This window comes from Takifugu flavidus, chromosome 8 (genome assembly GCF_003711565.1).
Source record: "Takifugu flavidus isolate HTHZ2018 chromosome 8, ASM371156v2, whole genome shotgun sequence".
NCBI lineage: Eukaryota > Metazoa > Chordata > Actinopteri > Tetraodontiformes > Tetraodontidae > Takifugu > Takifugu flavidus.
In genome coordinates, this window is record NC_079527.1 from 16,186,095 (window position 1) to 16,202,710 (window position 16,616).

General features: G+C 43.8%; 2 protein-coding genes across 4 annotated transcripts in view; one reads left to right on the forward strand and one right to left on the reverse strand.

Annotated features, from left to right (window-relative positions):
• plch2a (phospholipase C, eta 2a) overlaps positions 1-3,855 on the reverse strand; it is a 51,721-nt gene extending 47,866 nt beyond the window's left edge. For both annotated transcript variants that reach the window (XM_057040043.1, XM_057040044.1), the window contains exon 1: positions 3,552-3,855. The gene's annotated coding sequence lies outside the window, so the exon portion shown is untranslated. The remainder of the gene's footprint in view (positions 1-3,551) is intronic.
• An 866-nt stretch (positions 3,856-4,721) lies between these two features.
• Positions 4,722-10,487, forward strand: pex10 (peroxisomal biogenesis factor 10). Of its 2 annotated transcripts, XM_057040051.1 has the most exons (7): positions 4,722-4,977; positions 7,595-7,675; positions 7,783-7,823; positions 7,914-8,186; positions 9,130-9,299; positions 9,421-9,556; positions 10,312-10,487. In XM_057040051.1, exons 1-7 carry the CDS (start codon positions 4,866-4,868, stop codon positions 10,378-10,380), a joined length of 882 nt encoding a protein of 293 aa, XP_056896031.1. In that variant the 5' UTR covers positions 4,722-4,865; the 3' UTR covers positions 10,381-10,487. The 2 variants fall into 2 exon arrangements, with proteins under 2 accessions (XP_056896031.1, XP_056896030.1); XM_057040050.1 differs by having other exon boundaries at positions 7,783-8,186.
• The last annotated feature ends 6,129 nt before the right edge of the window (positions 10,488-16,616 follow it).

Genomic DNA, 16,616 nt, shown 5'->3' on the forward strand with positions numbered 1-16,616 from the left:
AGAAACTTGTATGACATTGACATAACTGCATGTATCACAAACCATCACACACCAAAAAAACATCTAAATATTCCCTAATAAAAATACATTTTGACTCAATGTCCTGTTTGCATAATTGTAATTTTCTTAAAGATTCCTTTTGAGACATAAGTCATAAGAAATGTTCGTGCACGTTGTGTGTAGGACATTTTGAGAAATGTTTCTGGGCTACACGTCTGAGCATGTCATCACCAACATGTGTATGTAAGTTTCCAGGAATGTGAAAGAGTTCCATTCATTCATTCACTCAGTCACTTGTTCATTCCGTTATTCAAAAGGAGATGATCAAAGAGCAATATCAAGCAGAAGATACGTGTTCTGCTGTGTTTTCAGTACCATTCATACCATGACCCATTCAGTCCTTTGAAAACTGCACCATATTCATTACTTAGATATACTTCCCTATAAACAGCATCTTTTTCCATTAATTAATTGTCTAGGAAATGCTGCCAAAACAAAAAGATAGGACAGTTGTGGCTGCTTCTTTGTTGCATGTCCTGACATGAATTTCAACGGACATCTGACTCATTTTGCCCATTTTTATATTCATGAGAAAGTCTGAGCCTTAGATGAAGAATGTTCCATGGAGGATGAGCATTTTAACAAAGCCAACTTGAGCCCTGCCAAAGGAGCACTAACTCTAACTCTAACCCTAACCCTAACCCTAACCTTAACTCTAACCCTAACTCTAACTCTAACTCGAACTCTAACCCTAACCTAACCCTAACTCTAACCCCCTAACCCTAACCCTAACCCTAACTCCTTAATCTAACCCTAACCCTAACTCTAACCCTAACCCTAACCCAGCCCTAACCCCAACCCCAGCCCTAACCCTAACCCCAGCCCTAACCCAACCCAACCCCAGCCCTAACCCTAACCCCAGCCCTAACCCAACCCCAGCCCTAACCCTAACCCCAGCCCTAACCCTGCCAAAGGAGCACCAACCCCAACCCCAGCCCTAACCACAGCCCCAACCCTAACCCTGCCAAAGGAGCACCAACCCCAACCCTAACCCTATCCCATCCCTAACCCTATCCCTGCCAAAGGAGCACCAACCCTAACACTAACCCCAGCCCTAACCCTATCCCTAACCCCAGCCCTAACCCTATCCCTAACCCCAGCCCTAACCCTAACCCTAACCCTGCCAAAGGAGCACCAACCCTAACCCTAACCCTAACACTAACACTAACCCATCCCTAACCCTATCCCTAACCCTGCCAAAGGAGCACCAACCCTAACCCTAACCCTATCCCTAACACTAACCCCAGCCCTAACCCTATCCCTAACCCCAGCCCTAACCCTAACCCTATCCCTAACCCTAGCCCGAGCCCTAACCCTAACCCCAACCCTAACCCTAACCCTAACCCCAGCCCTAACCCTAACCAAAGGAGCACCAACCCCAGCCCTAACCCAGCACATCAGCTGCCCTACATGAAACCACCAATCAACCTCAGACATTGGCAAATGCATGCATGACATCAGACATTGGGTAACCATACGGAGATTCCCAAACCTGAAACCCTGGATAAATCAAAGCTAAATGCAAATCTCACACTAGCACTTATAAATCAGATGATTAGGAGTGGAGGAGCTTCAATCTTAGGAACATATATTGTAGACTAATAACCATCCAAGACCACAGAGGACTGGCAGACTTTGGTAAAAATGTGTCATCCTTCCTCCAAGATGAACTGAACACGCTACAAGAGTTTCTCCACAGGCCCAGGATCCCTGCCCATGGGTTACAACCAGAGCAGATATGTGAAGATCCCTTAAAAAGTCAACCCACACTAGACCAGGACAGACTGAGCACAACATTCTTATCTGGCCCGTACATTGGCCCAGTGGTTCCTGAGCATCTGCTGCATCACCTGCAGCTAATCCGTTTGATTGGTAGCCTTTTTTAGCAGCCAACAGCAGCCCATCAGTGTCAGATCGTTTCGTCTGTGTTGTTTGTAATTGAGCGTCCCTAGATTTTACTTCTTGTTATTCCAGTTTTTCCAGGATTAATCTTGTGTCTTTTCTCCTTCCGAGGACTCTACGTCCCCTCCATTGAAGAGAACTGGTTCAAGTTGGGTTTCTGCACATGATTCACCATTGCACGTTTTTGGGTCGCACTTTGTAAATATAGTTAATATTGAGACTTCCTGCATCCTGTCTGCATTCTGGGATCCACCCTCGTGTACTGGTCCTTGTAACAGAATTAGTCTCATAATTGTCTATTGATTTAGTTTTACTGAAATTGACCTTTTACACAGGTGAACATGTTGGTTTGAATTAATATGCTCCCCACTCAAATCAACTCTGATATTTCTGATTAAAGACAGTCACAAGAACCTACTCCTACAGTTTACACTGATCCACACTGTTGTCAGGAATTTCTCCTGAAAATCTTAGATTGTGTATTTCACATCCATCTTAATTCCAGTACAGTTGACTACTGGTTCTGTTTCTACTGATTCTCGGGTTTTTCTGTGAGTCATACCTAAAATGTAGTAAAATAATGATTTTAGATTATATCGGTATTCATGTAGTCAGGGTTAGTAATAAGAGTAATGGTTTCCCACAAAAATCCATGTTATGTAATATTGTTTTTTTTGGATATCATACTTCCATATTAAAAAGGTTTTTTTTTTTTTTTAAGATGTAAGTAAATGATCTAACTTTTCTGAGCAGACGGGACTTTTTTCACTTTACCTGAAGTACTGGGTCTGAAGTACTGATTAAAGAATGAACTGAAACCCTAACCCTACTAAAGAAAGGACATTATAAAAAAAAAAAAAAAATATATATATATATAATATATATATATATATATATATATATAAAATCTGGCACCAAAATGTTCCTATAGAGGGTTTTTAGAAGTGTAACTTGTTAGCATAAACACAAAGCGTACATCCAGACTGTATGTCGTGATCACACTCGTGTGTTACAACCAATAGCCTGGTTGTGTTCATACTTTGACTTTAAGTTGGGATATGCCTAATTGGTTTCCACGGCAACTGTTCTATTGTGATCTTTCCTGACATGATCAGGCCTTCAAATGTAGAGTAGAATCAAATGTGGATTTCCACCAATAGCAGGGTAACGAAGAGACACCACTCAAAAACTTTGTCGTGAAAATTGTTTCTCTTTTGTTTCTTAGAGCTTTTGCCACCTGTGCCATGAGGCTACTATGAGTGAAATAGGAAGTAATGTGTCCTTTCCATTCATTAGTCTCAGTCATGCATTGTTCAAACCATAATCTGTACTCTGTATCTAAGTGCTGTTATTGGTTTATTTTGATTATCATCCATGTTACACTCGGCCCCAGGTACATTTCTAGAGATTTTGACTAATGATGAACAATCAAGGTCAGGACTCTCACAATGTGCAGATGCTCTGATCTCCTAATATTATCAGCTGATGTTGGTGCTGATGTCTTTGAATGCTGAAACTTTTTTCAGCTGTTTACAGCAGCAGTTTATAAAGCATGTATTATTTATAACCATGCAAAATGTGTCCCCTACCTGATAAAATCAGAGACTCATTTCATTTTCTCCAGTCCATGCACTGCTTCGTCTTTCCTCCGACATCCTCCACTTTTGCAAACATGTAGCTCTTCATTTTCAGATTAAAGGAAGACAAAAATCCATTCCTGCCCTTACAAAAAGTGAAGATAACCGGTACATGGTAATAGACACTGTCCAAGGGTCGATATAACGGGTGCGATGAAAAAGACACAAGTGAGCTAATAATGGGACATTGTAACACACCTGGTTGTCTTGGTGAGCCATGTTGAGAACACAAAGAAACTGGTTTAGCAGCTTTTCATGCTCATCACAGCACAGCTTTGAATGAGTTACCCTCCTCACACACACCCTTGCCTTGTAGCAACTTGCACTGTGGACCACATTGCAGCATTTGTTAAAGGGGCAGCTCATTAAAATAAAGTCAAGGCCGGTAAGAAATTCTAACCACCTTGGTGTTTGACTGTTAACCTTAGAATTTTTGAATACAACTTGTTTGTTAAACTTTATTGGAAAATTGGATTGAAGGATAAGGATAAACTTTATTTATCCCACATCGGGGAAATTCACGAAATGATTGAAAATATATGTATGTAAACATTGATAAACAAATATTCAAATTCATGATTGTTAATCGAAAGAAGTTTTCGCTTGTCTTCTTAACCTCTTTATTCCTATGGGGGTCATGGGAAGGGTACACAATGGACAACGGCGGGTGCACTCCTGGATGACTTGCTAGTTCATCGCAGGGCCCTATATAAGCATTTGTGGGTTTGGTACCTTGCTTAATGGTACCTTGGAAGTGCCCTGGCACCTTCCCCTACTACCAGAACATGTTTTGTCTGCACTGGGGCTCAAACTAAGAATCCTCTGCTTCTCAGACCAGTTCTCAACAGACTGAGCTACCACTGCCCCGAAAGTCTAAATAAGTCCTAAATTAAGTCAGCATTGTTAAGGTGAGGATGTGAATTTAAATGTTCTCATAAAAAAAGGGTGATATGGAAAAGTCAACAACATAAAAGATAATGGAATTAGCTGTGAATGTAATTGAGCGTAGTATTGTTTTTCTACCCTGCATCACGCCCAAAGGCAGAAAAATTATCTGACACGTGCATATTTCCAGTCGCTAGGTGGCGCTGTAAACGTTTCAACTAGATGCAACAAAAACAAACGTAGAAGAAGAGAAGAGGCGAGACGAACTCCAGGAAGTGTTCTGAAAGGACGCGCTAGCTTAGTTTAGTATCCGTTTACAATTCGTTTTCCTGAGTTTATACAGAATTGATTATCTAATTTTATCATCTGGAGACATTTCTGATGTCCCTCATTCCAGCAAACCAGGCGCAACTTGTCCGTTCAAGTCAAAAGGATGAACATTATCGAAGTCTCATTAAGAACAATGTAAACGAAGCTTTCCAATCTGTCGCTGGTGAGTCTGAGACACTATCAGAGCACTTAACCTTACAGCATAAGAATATTATCATTTGTTACGTCGTTTATAAGTTTAGTACAGTGTTCTTTTCTGCATCCTTTTACTTCTTAAATCTGGTGTAGTTAGAAATGGTTTTGAATCTACTGTGTGCTGTAGAAAATTCAAATAAAGATAATACAAAACTGGTAAATGATCCCAAAGATAAATGTTTTAATCTACATATGCTTTTCTACATTTTGTTATTCTTCCTTGACACTGCATTTACACAGCATTATAGTTAGGCCTCTTTCACATATCTGCATGCACAGTGGAAATTAGGAGTGAAGCCAGATTGATCAGGGATTGTTCAGCAGAGTTCCTTCTTGTCCCTCAATGTTTTTCTTGAAGCTCCAATATTTCTTGCTACTATGATGTTTGCAGAACGAATGCAACTGACCCAGGTCGTGCCTAAAAGCTCCAGAAACACAGGCAATACAATTTCAACCCTACCACTTTACTAAACTGAAAAGTACAGTAGTACAAATGAACTGTGGCCTCTATCCAACCTTTGTCCTGTATCCTACCTGTCTGGGCCCGGATCGTGGGGCAGCAGCTTTAGTAGCAAAGCCTCCTTTCCTTTAGATGCAAATATAATATACAGTATTGTCTGTTACCATTAAGAGTGTAACTGTCTTCATCAGCTCGTAGTTGTGGTCGTACTGTTTTATTTACTACCCATCTGCTCAGGAATCTAACAAAGGTCAACCTGCAGTAGAACCATCCATCTATTCTGACTCATCTCAGTTTTTAAATGTTGATTTTCTGGCTTCTGTCTTGTAGTCCCTTATTCAAGATGAAAGAAGTTTAAAAAGCTCCAACCTGCGATCTTGCTCCAAGGATATGTGACATTTGTCTCAGTCCTGTTGTGCTCTGTGTGTTCTGGATGTTAGTTTGTGTTTTCGGAGAAGACTCATAAAATATATATATAATTGGAGTACATTTGACAGTAAAATTGTATTATTGTGAAGAGGCCTCCAGTAATGTGGTCCTTGTGACAGTCTTTTGTGGTAAAGAAGGAGCTGATCTAAAAGGCAAAGCTCTCAATTTACTGGGCAGTCTCCCTTTCTACCCTCATCTATGGTCAAGAACTTTAAGTCGTGTCCAAAAGAACAAGAAGCATGAGACAGGCAGCCAAAATGAGTTTCATCTGCGTGATGGTGGGCTAGGGTTAGGGTTAGATGGTTAGGTTGGGGTTAGAGGGTTAGGTAAGGGTTAGAGGGTTAGGTAAGGGTTAGAGGGTTAGGGTTAGAGGGTTAGGGTTAGAGGGTTAGGGTTAGATGGTTAGGTTGGGGTTAGAGGGTTAGGTTAGGGTTAGAGGGTTAGGTTAGGGTTAGGTTGGGGTTAGAGGGTTAGGGTTAGAGGGTTAGGTTGGGGTTAGAGGGTTAGGTTAGGGTTAGGTTGGGGTTAGAGGGTTAGGGTTAGAGGGTTAGGGTTAGAGGGTTAGGTAAGGGTTAGAGGGTAGGTTAGGGTTAGGTTGGGGTTAGAGGGTTAGGGTTAGAGGGTTAGGTGGGGTTAGAGGGTTAGGTAAGGGTTAGAGGGTTAGAGGGTTAGGTTAGGGTAAGGGTTAGAGGGTCAGGGTTAGAGGGTTAGGTTGGGGTTAGAGGGTTAGGGTGAGTCGAGGTGGCTCGGGCCTCCCTCCAGAGCGGGAGTTTAATTACCAGTGTTGGCACTATTGCAATTATAGTTTAGCGTTTATACTGCAAGTATATACATTTCAGAATTTTTACAGTTTCTACAATTTTAAAAATATTTCCAGCTAAAATATAATTGTAAGTGTGTCAACAGCGGTAAGTAAATGAGGCTGTTTGAGTTTTTCTGGGATTTCTTGACTTTGAGACTCCACACCAACATCATCAAGGTGCTCGTTTTGGTGTGTGCTTCATTAGTGTTACCTAACCCTAACCCTTCATTAGGGTTACCTAACCCTTCATTAGGGTTACCTAACCCAAACCCTCCATTAGGGTTACCTAACCCTAACCCTTCATTAGTGTTACCTAACCCTAACCCTTCATTAGGGTTACCTAACCCTTCATTAGGGTTACCTAACCCAAACCCTCCATTAGGGTTACCCAACCCTAACCCATTAGTGTTACCTAACCCTAACCCTTCATTAGGGTTACCTAACCCTAACCCTAACCCTAACCCTAACCCAAACCCTCCATTAGGGTTACCTAACCCTAACCCATTAGTGTTACCTAACCCTAACCCTTCATTAGGGTTACCTAACCCTAACCCTAACCCTTCATTAGTGTTACCTAACTCTAACCCTCCATTAGGGTTAGCTAACCCTAACCCTTCATTAGGGTTACGTAACCCTACCTAACCCTAACCCCCTAACCCTACAGCTCCTTGGAACCTGAGCCCCTTGTGTTGCAGAGGCACACAGAAGTCTACATTTGGTAGATGTATAGATTGTTATGAGGTATATATTTGTAAAGGCCACATTGACTCCTGATCTTGACAATTCAGTTTAGTTTAACTGTCATAAACATTGCATTGTTAATATTTAAAAAGCTGAATCTGAAATCCTAAACAGTTGCTATGTTCTTTAACTTGCTCTTTACTTTGTATTTAGGTTCAAAGACTTGGCTGATCTGGAGGAGAGAGATAGAACTGTTCTCAGATCTATCATACTTCAGTTTAACAACTTTCTCAGGTAGTAATTACCAGAAAAACCAAATTCTTAATTTTTGTCTTTTTTGTGTTCATTTTTTAGTTTCTTGCTTGTGATTTATTTCTGTTTTGTATGTCTGTTCTCTTTAGCATATCAAACTCTGGGTGAAGAATATGTCCACATTATCCAGGTGGATCCCACAAAACGTCAAATTCCCTCTCAATCCAGAAGAAGCCTCTTTATCTTTTGCCATGTCTTCTTTCCTTACCTGCTGGAGAAGGTATTGGTGTGTCTAGAGAATCAGCTTGAAGGTGGTCCAGAGAGTCGTGGACACCTGCAGACGGTGTCTGTCTGGTGGAGCTTGGAGTCCTGGCTGACCAGATGTATCCAGAAAGTGCTGGGACTAATGTCAGATCCTCAGAGGAGAACTTGTCTCCCAACTGTCTTTAGACTCCAGCAGAGGCTTGGTCTGCTGCATCGCCTTCATCTAGCTCTTTTCTACATCTTTGGATCCTTTTACTATCTGTCTAAGAGGACGGCTGGTATCACTTATGTATGTGCTTTTGGCTTTTTTATACTAAAGTTACATTTTTTTTAATTATTCTAATTCATTCATATGTTCTCTGATTCATTATAAATTTGGCTCCTAAGGACAATTTGCTTCTGTACTGCCACAAAATGTAATGAAATAATTTATAATTGTCACAAAGAATTTTAGCTGTAATTTCACAAAGTTTGAAATAATGTAGAATCGCATCCATTTTAAGCAAGTTGTCAGTGGGCTGGTTATGTTTGAATATGACTTTAGATATAGATATATGTATTTATATATAATTTGACTTTAGGCAGTCAATTCTGGACAATAAAAAGTAAACAAAGAGTTATACATGTTTAAAATGGTTTACTCCCCATACCTAACAGGATTTATACATGTTCCATATAATCTATGTGCCTTTTCATTACCTTTTTTACTATAACATTTTTGGCATTTGTTTTTTATTTCTTTAGATGTGCATAATCTGTCAAGTAAAGTAATTTTAGATGGCGCTAACCCTAATGCCCTCTTATGTAGTTTAGCTCATGGTGGATCTGTCTAGTTCCATGTCTACCATGAGCATTTAGTAACTAACCCTAAAGGCCTCTTATTTCTAAAGTGATACATTTTTTGTATCATGGTGGGTTTTAAGGAGATGCTCTTCATATATTTAATAAGATGTTTTGGAATGTGTGGAATTTATTCAGCTATCAGAATTGTCTCTAAGGCTAACATGTCTTGGTTCCAAACTGTGAAATATATAATACGTGAATAATTACAATACACCGCTAATATTTTAACCAACACTTAACAGACAACATGAGCTTGACTGATTCACCAAAAATATGTGTGTCCTATAGCTTCAGTTTCTTTTTTGCATTGTACAGAGAATTTGGATGCCTTTTGATATCGATTTTAGTTATTGTGTTAAGTCTCTTTAATGTGTGTGTGTGCGAACCAGTTGCGTGTCATGGGGTGGAACAGTCATTTTGACGGTCCAATCAGAACCAGTTACAGACTGCTAGGAATGGCGTCCATGGTCCAGCTGCTCATCAGTGTTTGCCTCCAGTTCAGAAGCTACAGACTGAAGCAAAGAGCCAATGAGAATTTGGGGTTCTCCAGGAAGCTGAGGTAGTGAACTAGGAGGGTCACAGTCAGATACAGCCCTGCTGATGGCTGAACACCATCCAAAGAAGTTTTAACATTCACAAAAAACAATTTGAAATGGTTTTTCCCTTTGTCTTTCTTACAGTACTCAACATAAACCCGACTCCACTTGCAGAGTTTCCCGCTGCATCCTTTGCTTGGAAGGCCGCAGAAATCCAACATCCACCCCTTGTGGTCACGTATTCTGCTGGGATTGTATTACAGAGTGGTGCAACACGAAGGTCAGTTATGGGTAGCATGAGTTTTAAATACTGACTGTACCAGTGCTCATCAAATATGAACTGATATTAAGTATTCATCCATTTAGGGCTTTTAAGCAATAGATAAAAATGTTAATACCTTCTAAGTGAAAGCATCACCTACCTGGTAGTACAGACGTCCTGCCTGATTGCACCCCTGTGATATAGGACTAATGGCTTCGTTATACTTCTGTATCTGTGTGGCATCATGTGCAACTGCCACAGAAATGCAACCTGCACCTCCCTAAAATTGTCACTGTGCAGAGACGGAACACAGATCAACTTTATAGTGTGTTGACACTTTTAGCGTTCTGGCCAGGGTGTTCTAAATGAAATGCATCAATTGAAAGTGAAAAAAGGCCGTGGGTCTTATCGTCTTACATTGACCCCTTTGAGCTTCACAACAAATCTAATATCTTTTTCTTATTGCTTTCTTGTAGTGTGTAACCCTTCTGACTGTTTTTTTTACCAGCATTGTCTTGTTATGAGTGCTTTTTACCAACCAAACTTTTTTAATTAGAAGCGATAAATGTAAATATTGAACATTGTTCCTATTTGTTCATTAGGATCTAAACTCATGAAGTTGCCCAGAGCAGACAAAGGTCTAACCCTAACCCTAACCCTGATCCTGATCCTGACCCTTACCCTGATCCTGACCCTAACCCTAACCCTGACCCTAACCCTGATCCTGATCCTGACCCTTCAACTTTGAAAATGTTAATGTTGTGTTTTCACAGGCTCAATGCCCTTTGTGTCGAGAGAAGGTCCAACCACAGAGACTGGTGTATCTGAGGAACTGCAACTAGAGAATGATGAACACTAACCACAGAACAACAATAATATATGTACAACCTCTATATTGTTTGAAATATACAAGATTTCAATTATATTAAAAAAAAATTACCACAATAAATCTGGTATTTCTAGATGTCCTCATTTAATTGGTTTTGTTTTTTAATTTATTGTCTGGTTAGGGTTAGAGGGTTAGGGTTAATGTTAGGTTAGGGTTAGAGGGTTAGGTTAGGGTTAGAGGGTTAGGGTTAGAGGGTTAGGTTAGGGTTAGAGGGTTAGGGTTAGGGTTAGGGTTAGAGGGTTAGGGTTCGGGGTTGGGTTAGGGTTAGAGGGTTAGGGTTAGGGTTAGGGTTAGGGTTAGAGGGTTAGGGTTAGAGGGTTAGGTTAGGGTTAGAGGGTTAGGGTTAGAGGGTTAGGGTTAGGGTTAGGGTAGGGGAATGTACCCTGCCTCCCATACGAGACAGGGAAAGCACGGTCCTTCCTCCCAACCGACCTCCCATAACCCTGAAATCCTTGTTGTTGACGATGGGCACGCTGGCGACCCCTGCCATAGCGCACCTCCGTCCAACCCGGCTCCATAAATCAAGGTAAGTTATTTATTTTAGAAAGTTTTTTGAACTAAAAGCGCTTTCCAAAAAATAGGAAAGGAAAAAGGTAAGTATTTTAATGTTTTTTAAGGGTAAGTATTTTTTTTCTTTAATTTCTCCCTTTTCTTAAAAGGTAAGTAAAATAAAACCAAAATTCAATAAATGTATTAAATAACTAAGGAAGAGTGTGCCAAAAAACGACGTTTCGACCCCCTATGGGTCTTCTTCAGATAGGGCACACTAAATAACCAGAAGCTGGCTCGCTGTATTGGCTGTGGACGATGATAGGATTGACCTTGGGGTTGGGGCAAGAGTTAGGGTTGGGGTTAGGGTTAGGGTTGGGGGGAAGGTAGGGGTTGGGGTTAGGGGGGTGTAGGGGTTAGGGTTAGGGTGAGGGTTAGGGTGAGGGTGCGGGTTAGGGTTAGGTTAGGGTTAGGGTTAGGTGAATGACGTATACACTCAAGGACTCTCACTACCCCGACCATCGTCAGGATAGATCTCATGAGAGTCCCAGGCATGGCACTGGCCGACGCATGTTAGTCCCCAGTTCAATTCCCACCTGCCCACAGGTACCATATCAGAAGGAGACCGCAAGAAGAGCCGACAAGGTGCGCCAGAGCAATGGCAAGTCCATGCCCCACATGTACCCATGCCAAGGTGGGTTTGGGGCCAGGGGACAAGGGCTAGGGGCAGGGTTCGGGTCAGGGGTTGGGTCCTAGGGCCAAGGACTAGAGTTCTAGGGGTTAGGATTAGGGTTCAGGAATTGGGACTAGGGATTGGGTTTTAGGGCCAGGGGTTGGGGCTAGGGTTAGGGCCAGGGTTCGGGGTTGGGTTTCGGGTTAGGGTTAGGGGTTGGGTCTAGGGTTAGGAGTTGGGTTTAGGGGTTGGATTTAGGGTTAGGATTAGGGTTTAGGGGTTGGGTTTAGGGTTAGGATTAGGGTTTAGGGGTTGGGTTTGTGTTTAGGGGTTGGGTTTAGGGTTAGGGGTTGGGGTTAGGGGTTGGGGTTAGGGATAGGGTTAGGGTTAGGGTTAGGGGTTGGGTTTAGGGTTAGGGGTTGGGTTTAGGGTTAGGGGTTGTGGTTGGGTTCAGGGGTTGGGGTTAGGGGTTGGGGTTAGGGTTAGGGTTAGGGGTTAGGGTTAGGGTAGGGGAATGTACCCTGCCTCCCATACGAGACAGGGAAAGCACGGTCCTTCCTCCCAGGGTTAGGGTTAGGGTTAGGGTTAGTATTAGGGTTGGAGTTAGGGTTAAGGTTTGGGTTAGGGTAAATCAATGGACAGTGTGGAGGGACTCGCCTCCTGAAGGAGTCAGTGAAGGCCACCTCAGGAGCCTTTTCTGGGCCCCCCAGTCAGGCTGGAGAACCTTCAAACAGCCCAAAATGAGCTGGATCTTTGCTGCCATCTCACCCTGCTGCACCTCAGTGCTCCACCTGAGCTGAGGGGCAGCTGGGAGAAGGTTCCCTGAGCCTCCCTGCTGAAGTAACCAGGAGGGTTAGAGTTAGGGTTAGGGTTGGAGTTAGGGTTAGGGTTAGAGTTATGGTTAGGGTTAGGGTTAGGGATGGAGTTAGGGTTAGGGTTAGGGTTAGGGTTAGGGATGGAGTTAGGGTTAGGGTTAGGGATTGAGTTAGGGTTAGGGTTAGAGGGTTAGGGTTAGGGATGGAGTTAGGGTTAGGGTTAGGGATTGAGTTAGGGTTAGGGTTAGGGATTGAGTTAGGGTTAGGGTTATATGCATGTGTGTGTGTGTGTGTGTGTGTGAGTGAGTGTGAGAATGAGTAAGTGTGTAAGTAAATGAGTTCCTAAAGCACACACGCGCACTTACGCGCACACGCGCGCACATAAGCGCACTTACGCGCACGCGCGCGCACTTACGCGTACATAAGCGCACTTACGCGTACATAAGCGCACTTACGCGCACGCGCGCGCACTTACGCGTACATAAGCGCACTTACGCGCATACACGCGCGCACATAAGCGCATATGTGCGCATAGTTGCACGTAATGTTTTTTAACGTAATATTTTGAAAGCTCTAATGTGCATGTGTGAGTGTCTGTGTGTGAGTGAGTGTGAGAATGAGTGAGAGAGGGTTGGGTTAGGGTTAGCATTAGGGTTAGTATTAGGGTTAGGGTTAGCATTAGCATCAAGGTTAGCATTAGCATCAAGGTTAGCATTAGCATTAGGGTTAGCATTAGCATTAGGGTTGGAGTTAGGGCTAGGGTTAGCATTAGCATCAAGGTTAGCATTAGCATCAAGGTTAGCATTAGCATAAGGGTTAGCATTAGCATTAGGGTTAGGGTTGGAGTTAGGGTTGGAGTTGGGTTAGGGTTAGGGTTAGGGTAGAGTTGGGTTAGGGTTAGGGTTTGGGTTGGATTGGGTTAGGGTTAAGGTTAGCATTAGGGTTAGGGTTAAGGTTAGCATTAGGGTTAGGGTTCGTATTAGGGTTGGAGTTAGGGTTAAGGTTTGGGTTAGGGTAAATCAATGGACAGTGTGGAGGGACTCGCCTCCTGAAGGAGTCAGTGAAGGCCACCTCAGGAGCCTTTTCTGGCCCCCCAGTCAGGCTGGAGAACCTTCAAACAGCCCAAAATGAGCTGGATCTTTGCTGCCATCTCACCCTGCTGCACCTCAGTGCTCCACCTGAGCTGAGGGGCAGCTGGGAGAAGGTTCCCTGAGCCTCCCTGCTGAAGTAACCAGGAGGGTTAGAGTTAGGGTTAGGGATGGAGTTATGTTAGGGTTAGGTTTGGGTTGGAGTTGGGTTAGGGTTAGGGTTAAGGTTAGCATTAGGGTTAGGTTAAGGTTAGCATTAGGGTTAGGGTTAGTATTAGGGTTGGAGTTAGGGTTAAGGTTTGGGTTAGGGTAAATCAATGGACAGTGTGGAGGGACTCGCCTCCTGAAGGAGTCAGTGAAGGCCACCTCAGGAGCCTTTTCTGGGCCCCCCAGTCAGGCTGGAGAACCTTCAAACAGCCCAAAATGAGCTGGATCTTTGCTGCCATCTCACCCTGCTGCACCTCAGTGCTCCACCTGAGCTGAGGGGCAGCTGGGAGAAGGTTCCCTGAGCCTCCCTGCTGAAGTAACCAGGAGAGGGTTAGAGTTAGGGTTAGGGTTGGAGTTAGTTTAGGGTTAGGGTTAGGGTTGGAGTTAGGGTTAGGGTTAGGGATGGAGTTAGGGTTAGGGTTGGGGTTAGGGATTGAGTTAGGGTTATATGCATGTGTGTGTGTCTGTGTGTGAGTGAGTGTGAGAATGAGTAAGTGTGTAAGTAAATGAGTTCCTAAAGCACACACGCGCACTTACGCGCACACGCGCGCACATAAGCGCACATACGCGCACGCGCGCGCACTTACGCGTACATAAGCGCACGCGCGCGCGCACTTACGCGTACATAAGCGCACTTACGCGCACACGCGCGCACATAAGCGCCATGTGCGCATAGTTGCACGTAATGTTTTTTAACGTAATATTTTGAAAGCTCTAATGTGCATGTGTGAGTGTCTGTGTGTGAGTGAGTGTGAGAATGAGTAAGTGTGTAAGTAAATGAGTTCCTAAAGCACACACGCGCACTTACGCGCACACGCGCGCACATAAGCGCACTTACGCGCACGCGCGCGCACTTACGCGTACATAAGCGCACTTACGCGCACATAAGCGCACTTACGCGCACGCGCGCGCACTTACGCGTACATAAGCGCACTTACGCGCATACACGCGCGCACATAAGCGCATATGTGCGCATAGTTGCACGTAATGTTTTTTAACGTAATATTTTGAAAGCTCTAATGTGCATGTGTGAGTGTCTGTGTGTGAGTGAGTGTGAGAATGAGTGAGAGAGGGTTGGGTTAGGGTTGGAGTTGGGTTAGGGTTAGGGTTAAGGTTAGCATTAGGGTTAGGGTTGGAGTTAGGGTTAGGGTTAGGGTTAAGGTTAGCATTAGGGTTAGTATTAGGGTTAGGGTTAGCATTAGCATCAAGGTTAGCATTAGCATCAAGGTTAGCATTAGGGTTAGCATTAGCATTAGGGTTGGAGTTAGGGCTAGGGTTAGCATTAGCATCAAGGTTAGCATTAGCATAAGGGTTAGCATTAGCATTAGGGTTAGGGTTAGGGTTGGAGTTGGGTTAGGGTTAGGGTTAGGGTTAGAGTTGGGTTAGGGTTAGGGTAGTATTAGGGTTGGAGTTAGGGTTAGGGTTAGGGTTTGGGTTGGAGTTGGGTTAGGGTTAGGGTTAGGGTTTGGGTTTGGGTTGGAGTTGGGTTAGGGTTAGGGTTAAGGTTAGCATTAGGGTTAGGGTTAAGGTTAGCATTAGGGTTAGGGTTAGTATTAGGGTTGGAGTTAGGGTTAAGGTTTGGGTTAGGGTAATCAATGGACAGTGTGGAGGGACTCGCCTCCTGAAGGAGTCAGTGAAGGCCACCTCAGGAGCCTTTTCTGGGCCCCCCAGTCAGGCTGGGAACCTTCAAACAGCCCAAAATGAGCTGGATCTTTGCTGCCATCTCACCCTGCTGCACCTCAGTGCTCCACCTGAGCTGAGGGGCAGCTGGGAGAAGGTTCCCTGAGCCTCCCTGCTGAAGTAACCAGGAGGGTTAGAGTTAGGGTTAGGGTTGGAGTTATGTTAGGGTTAGGGTTAGGGTTGGAGTTAGGGTTAGGGTTAGGGATGGAGTTAGGGTTAGGGATTGAGTTAGGGTTAGGGTTGGGGTTAGGGATTGAGTTAGGGTTATATGCATGTGGTGTGTGTCTGTGTGTGAGTGAGTGTGAGAATGAGTAAGTGTGTAAGTAAATGAGTTCCTAAAGCACACACGCGCACTTACGCGTACGCGCGCGCACATAAGCGCACTTACGCGCACGCGCGCGCACTTACGCGCATACACGCGCACACGCGCGCACTTACGCGCACACGCGCGCACATAAGCGCACATGCGCGCATAGTTGCACATAATGTTTTTAACGTAATATTTTGAAAGCTCTAATGTGCATGTGTGAGTGTCTGTGTGTGAGTGAGTGTGAGAATGAGTGAGAGAGGGTTGGGTTAGGGTTAGGGTTTGGGTTAGGGTTAAGGTTAGCATTAGGGTTAGGGTTGGAGTTAGGGTTAGGGTTAAGGTTAGCATTAGGGTTAGTATTAGGGTTAGGGTTGGAGTTAGGGTTAGCATCAAGGTTAGCATTAGCATTAGGGTTGGGGTTAGGGTTAGAGTTAGCATTAGCATCAAGGTTAGCATTAGCATTAGGGTTAGCATTAGCATTAGGGTTAGCTGGGGAGAGGGAAGTCTGGGCTTCTCTCCTTAGGGTTAGGGTTAGCATTAGCATCAAGGTTAGCATTAGCATCAAGGTTAGCATTAGTATAAGGGTTAGCATTAGCATTAGGGTGGGGTTAGGGTTGGAGTTAGGGTTGGAGTTAGGGTTAGGGTTAGGGTTAAGGTTAGCATTAGGGTTAGGGTTAGTATTAGGGTTGGAGTTAGGGTTAAGGTTAGGGTTAGGGTTAAGGGTTAGGGTCAGGGTCAGGGTCAGGGTCAGGGTTAGGGTTAGGGTTAGGTTAGGGTTAGGGTTAGGGTTAGGGTTAGAGGTTAGGGTTAGAGGGTTAGGGTTAGAGGGTTAGGGTTAGGGTTAGGGTTAGAGGGTTAGGGTTAGGGTTAGAGGGTTAGGGTTAGGGTTAGGGTTGGGTTAGGGTTAGGGTTAGAGGGTTAGGGTTAGGT

What these genes read in the sequence shown, in the direction of transcription:
- pex10 (XM_057040050.1), top strand. Translation starts at nt 4,866, where the DNA reads ATGTCCCTCATTCCAGCAAACCAGGCGCAACTTGTCCGTTCAAGTCAA. An exon ending in CAGTTTAACAACTTTCTCAG is followed by an intron (nt 7,676 to 7,782) that starts GTAGTAATTACC and finishes TGTTCTCTTTAG; the next exon opens with CATATCAAACTCTGGGTGAA. An exon ending in GGGTTCTCCAGGAAGCTGAG is followed by an intron (nt 9,300 to 9,420) that starts GTAGTGAACTAG and finishes TCTTTCTTACAG; the next exon opens with TACTCAACATAAACCCGACT.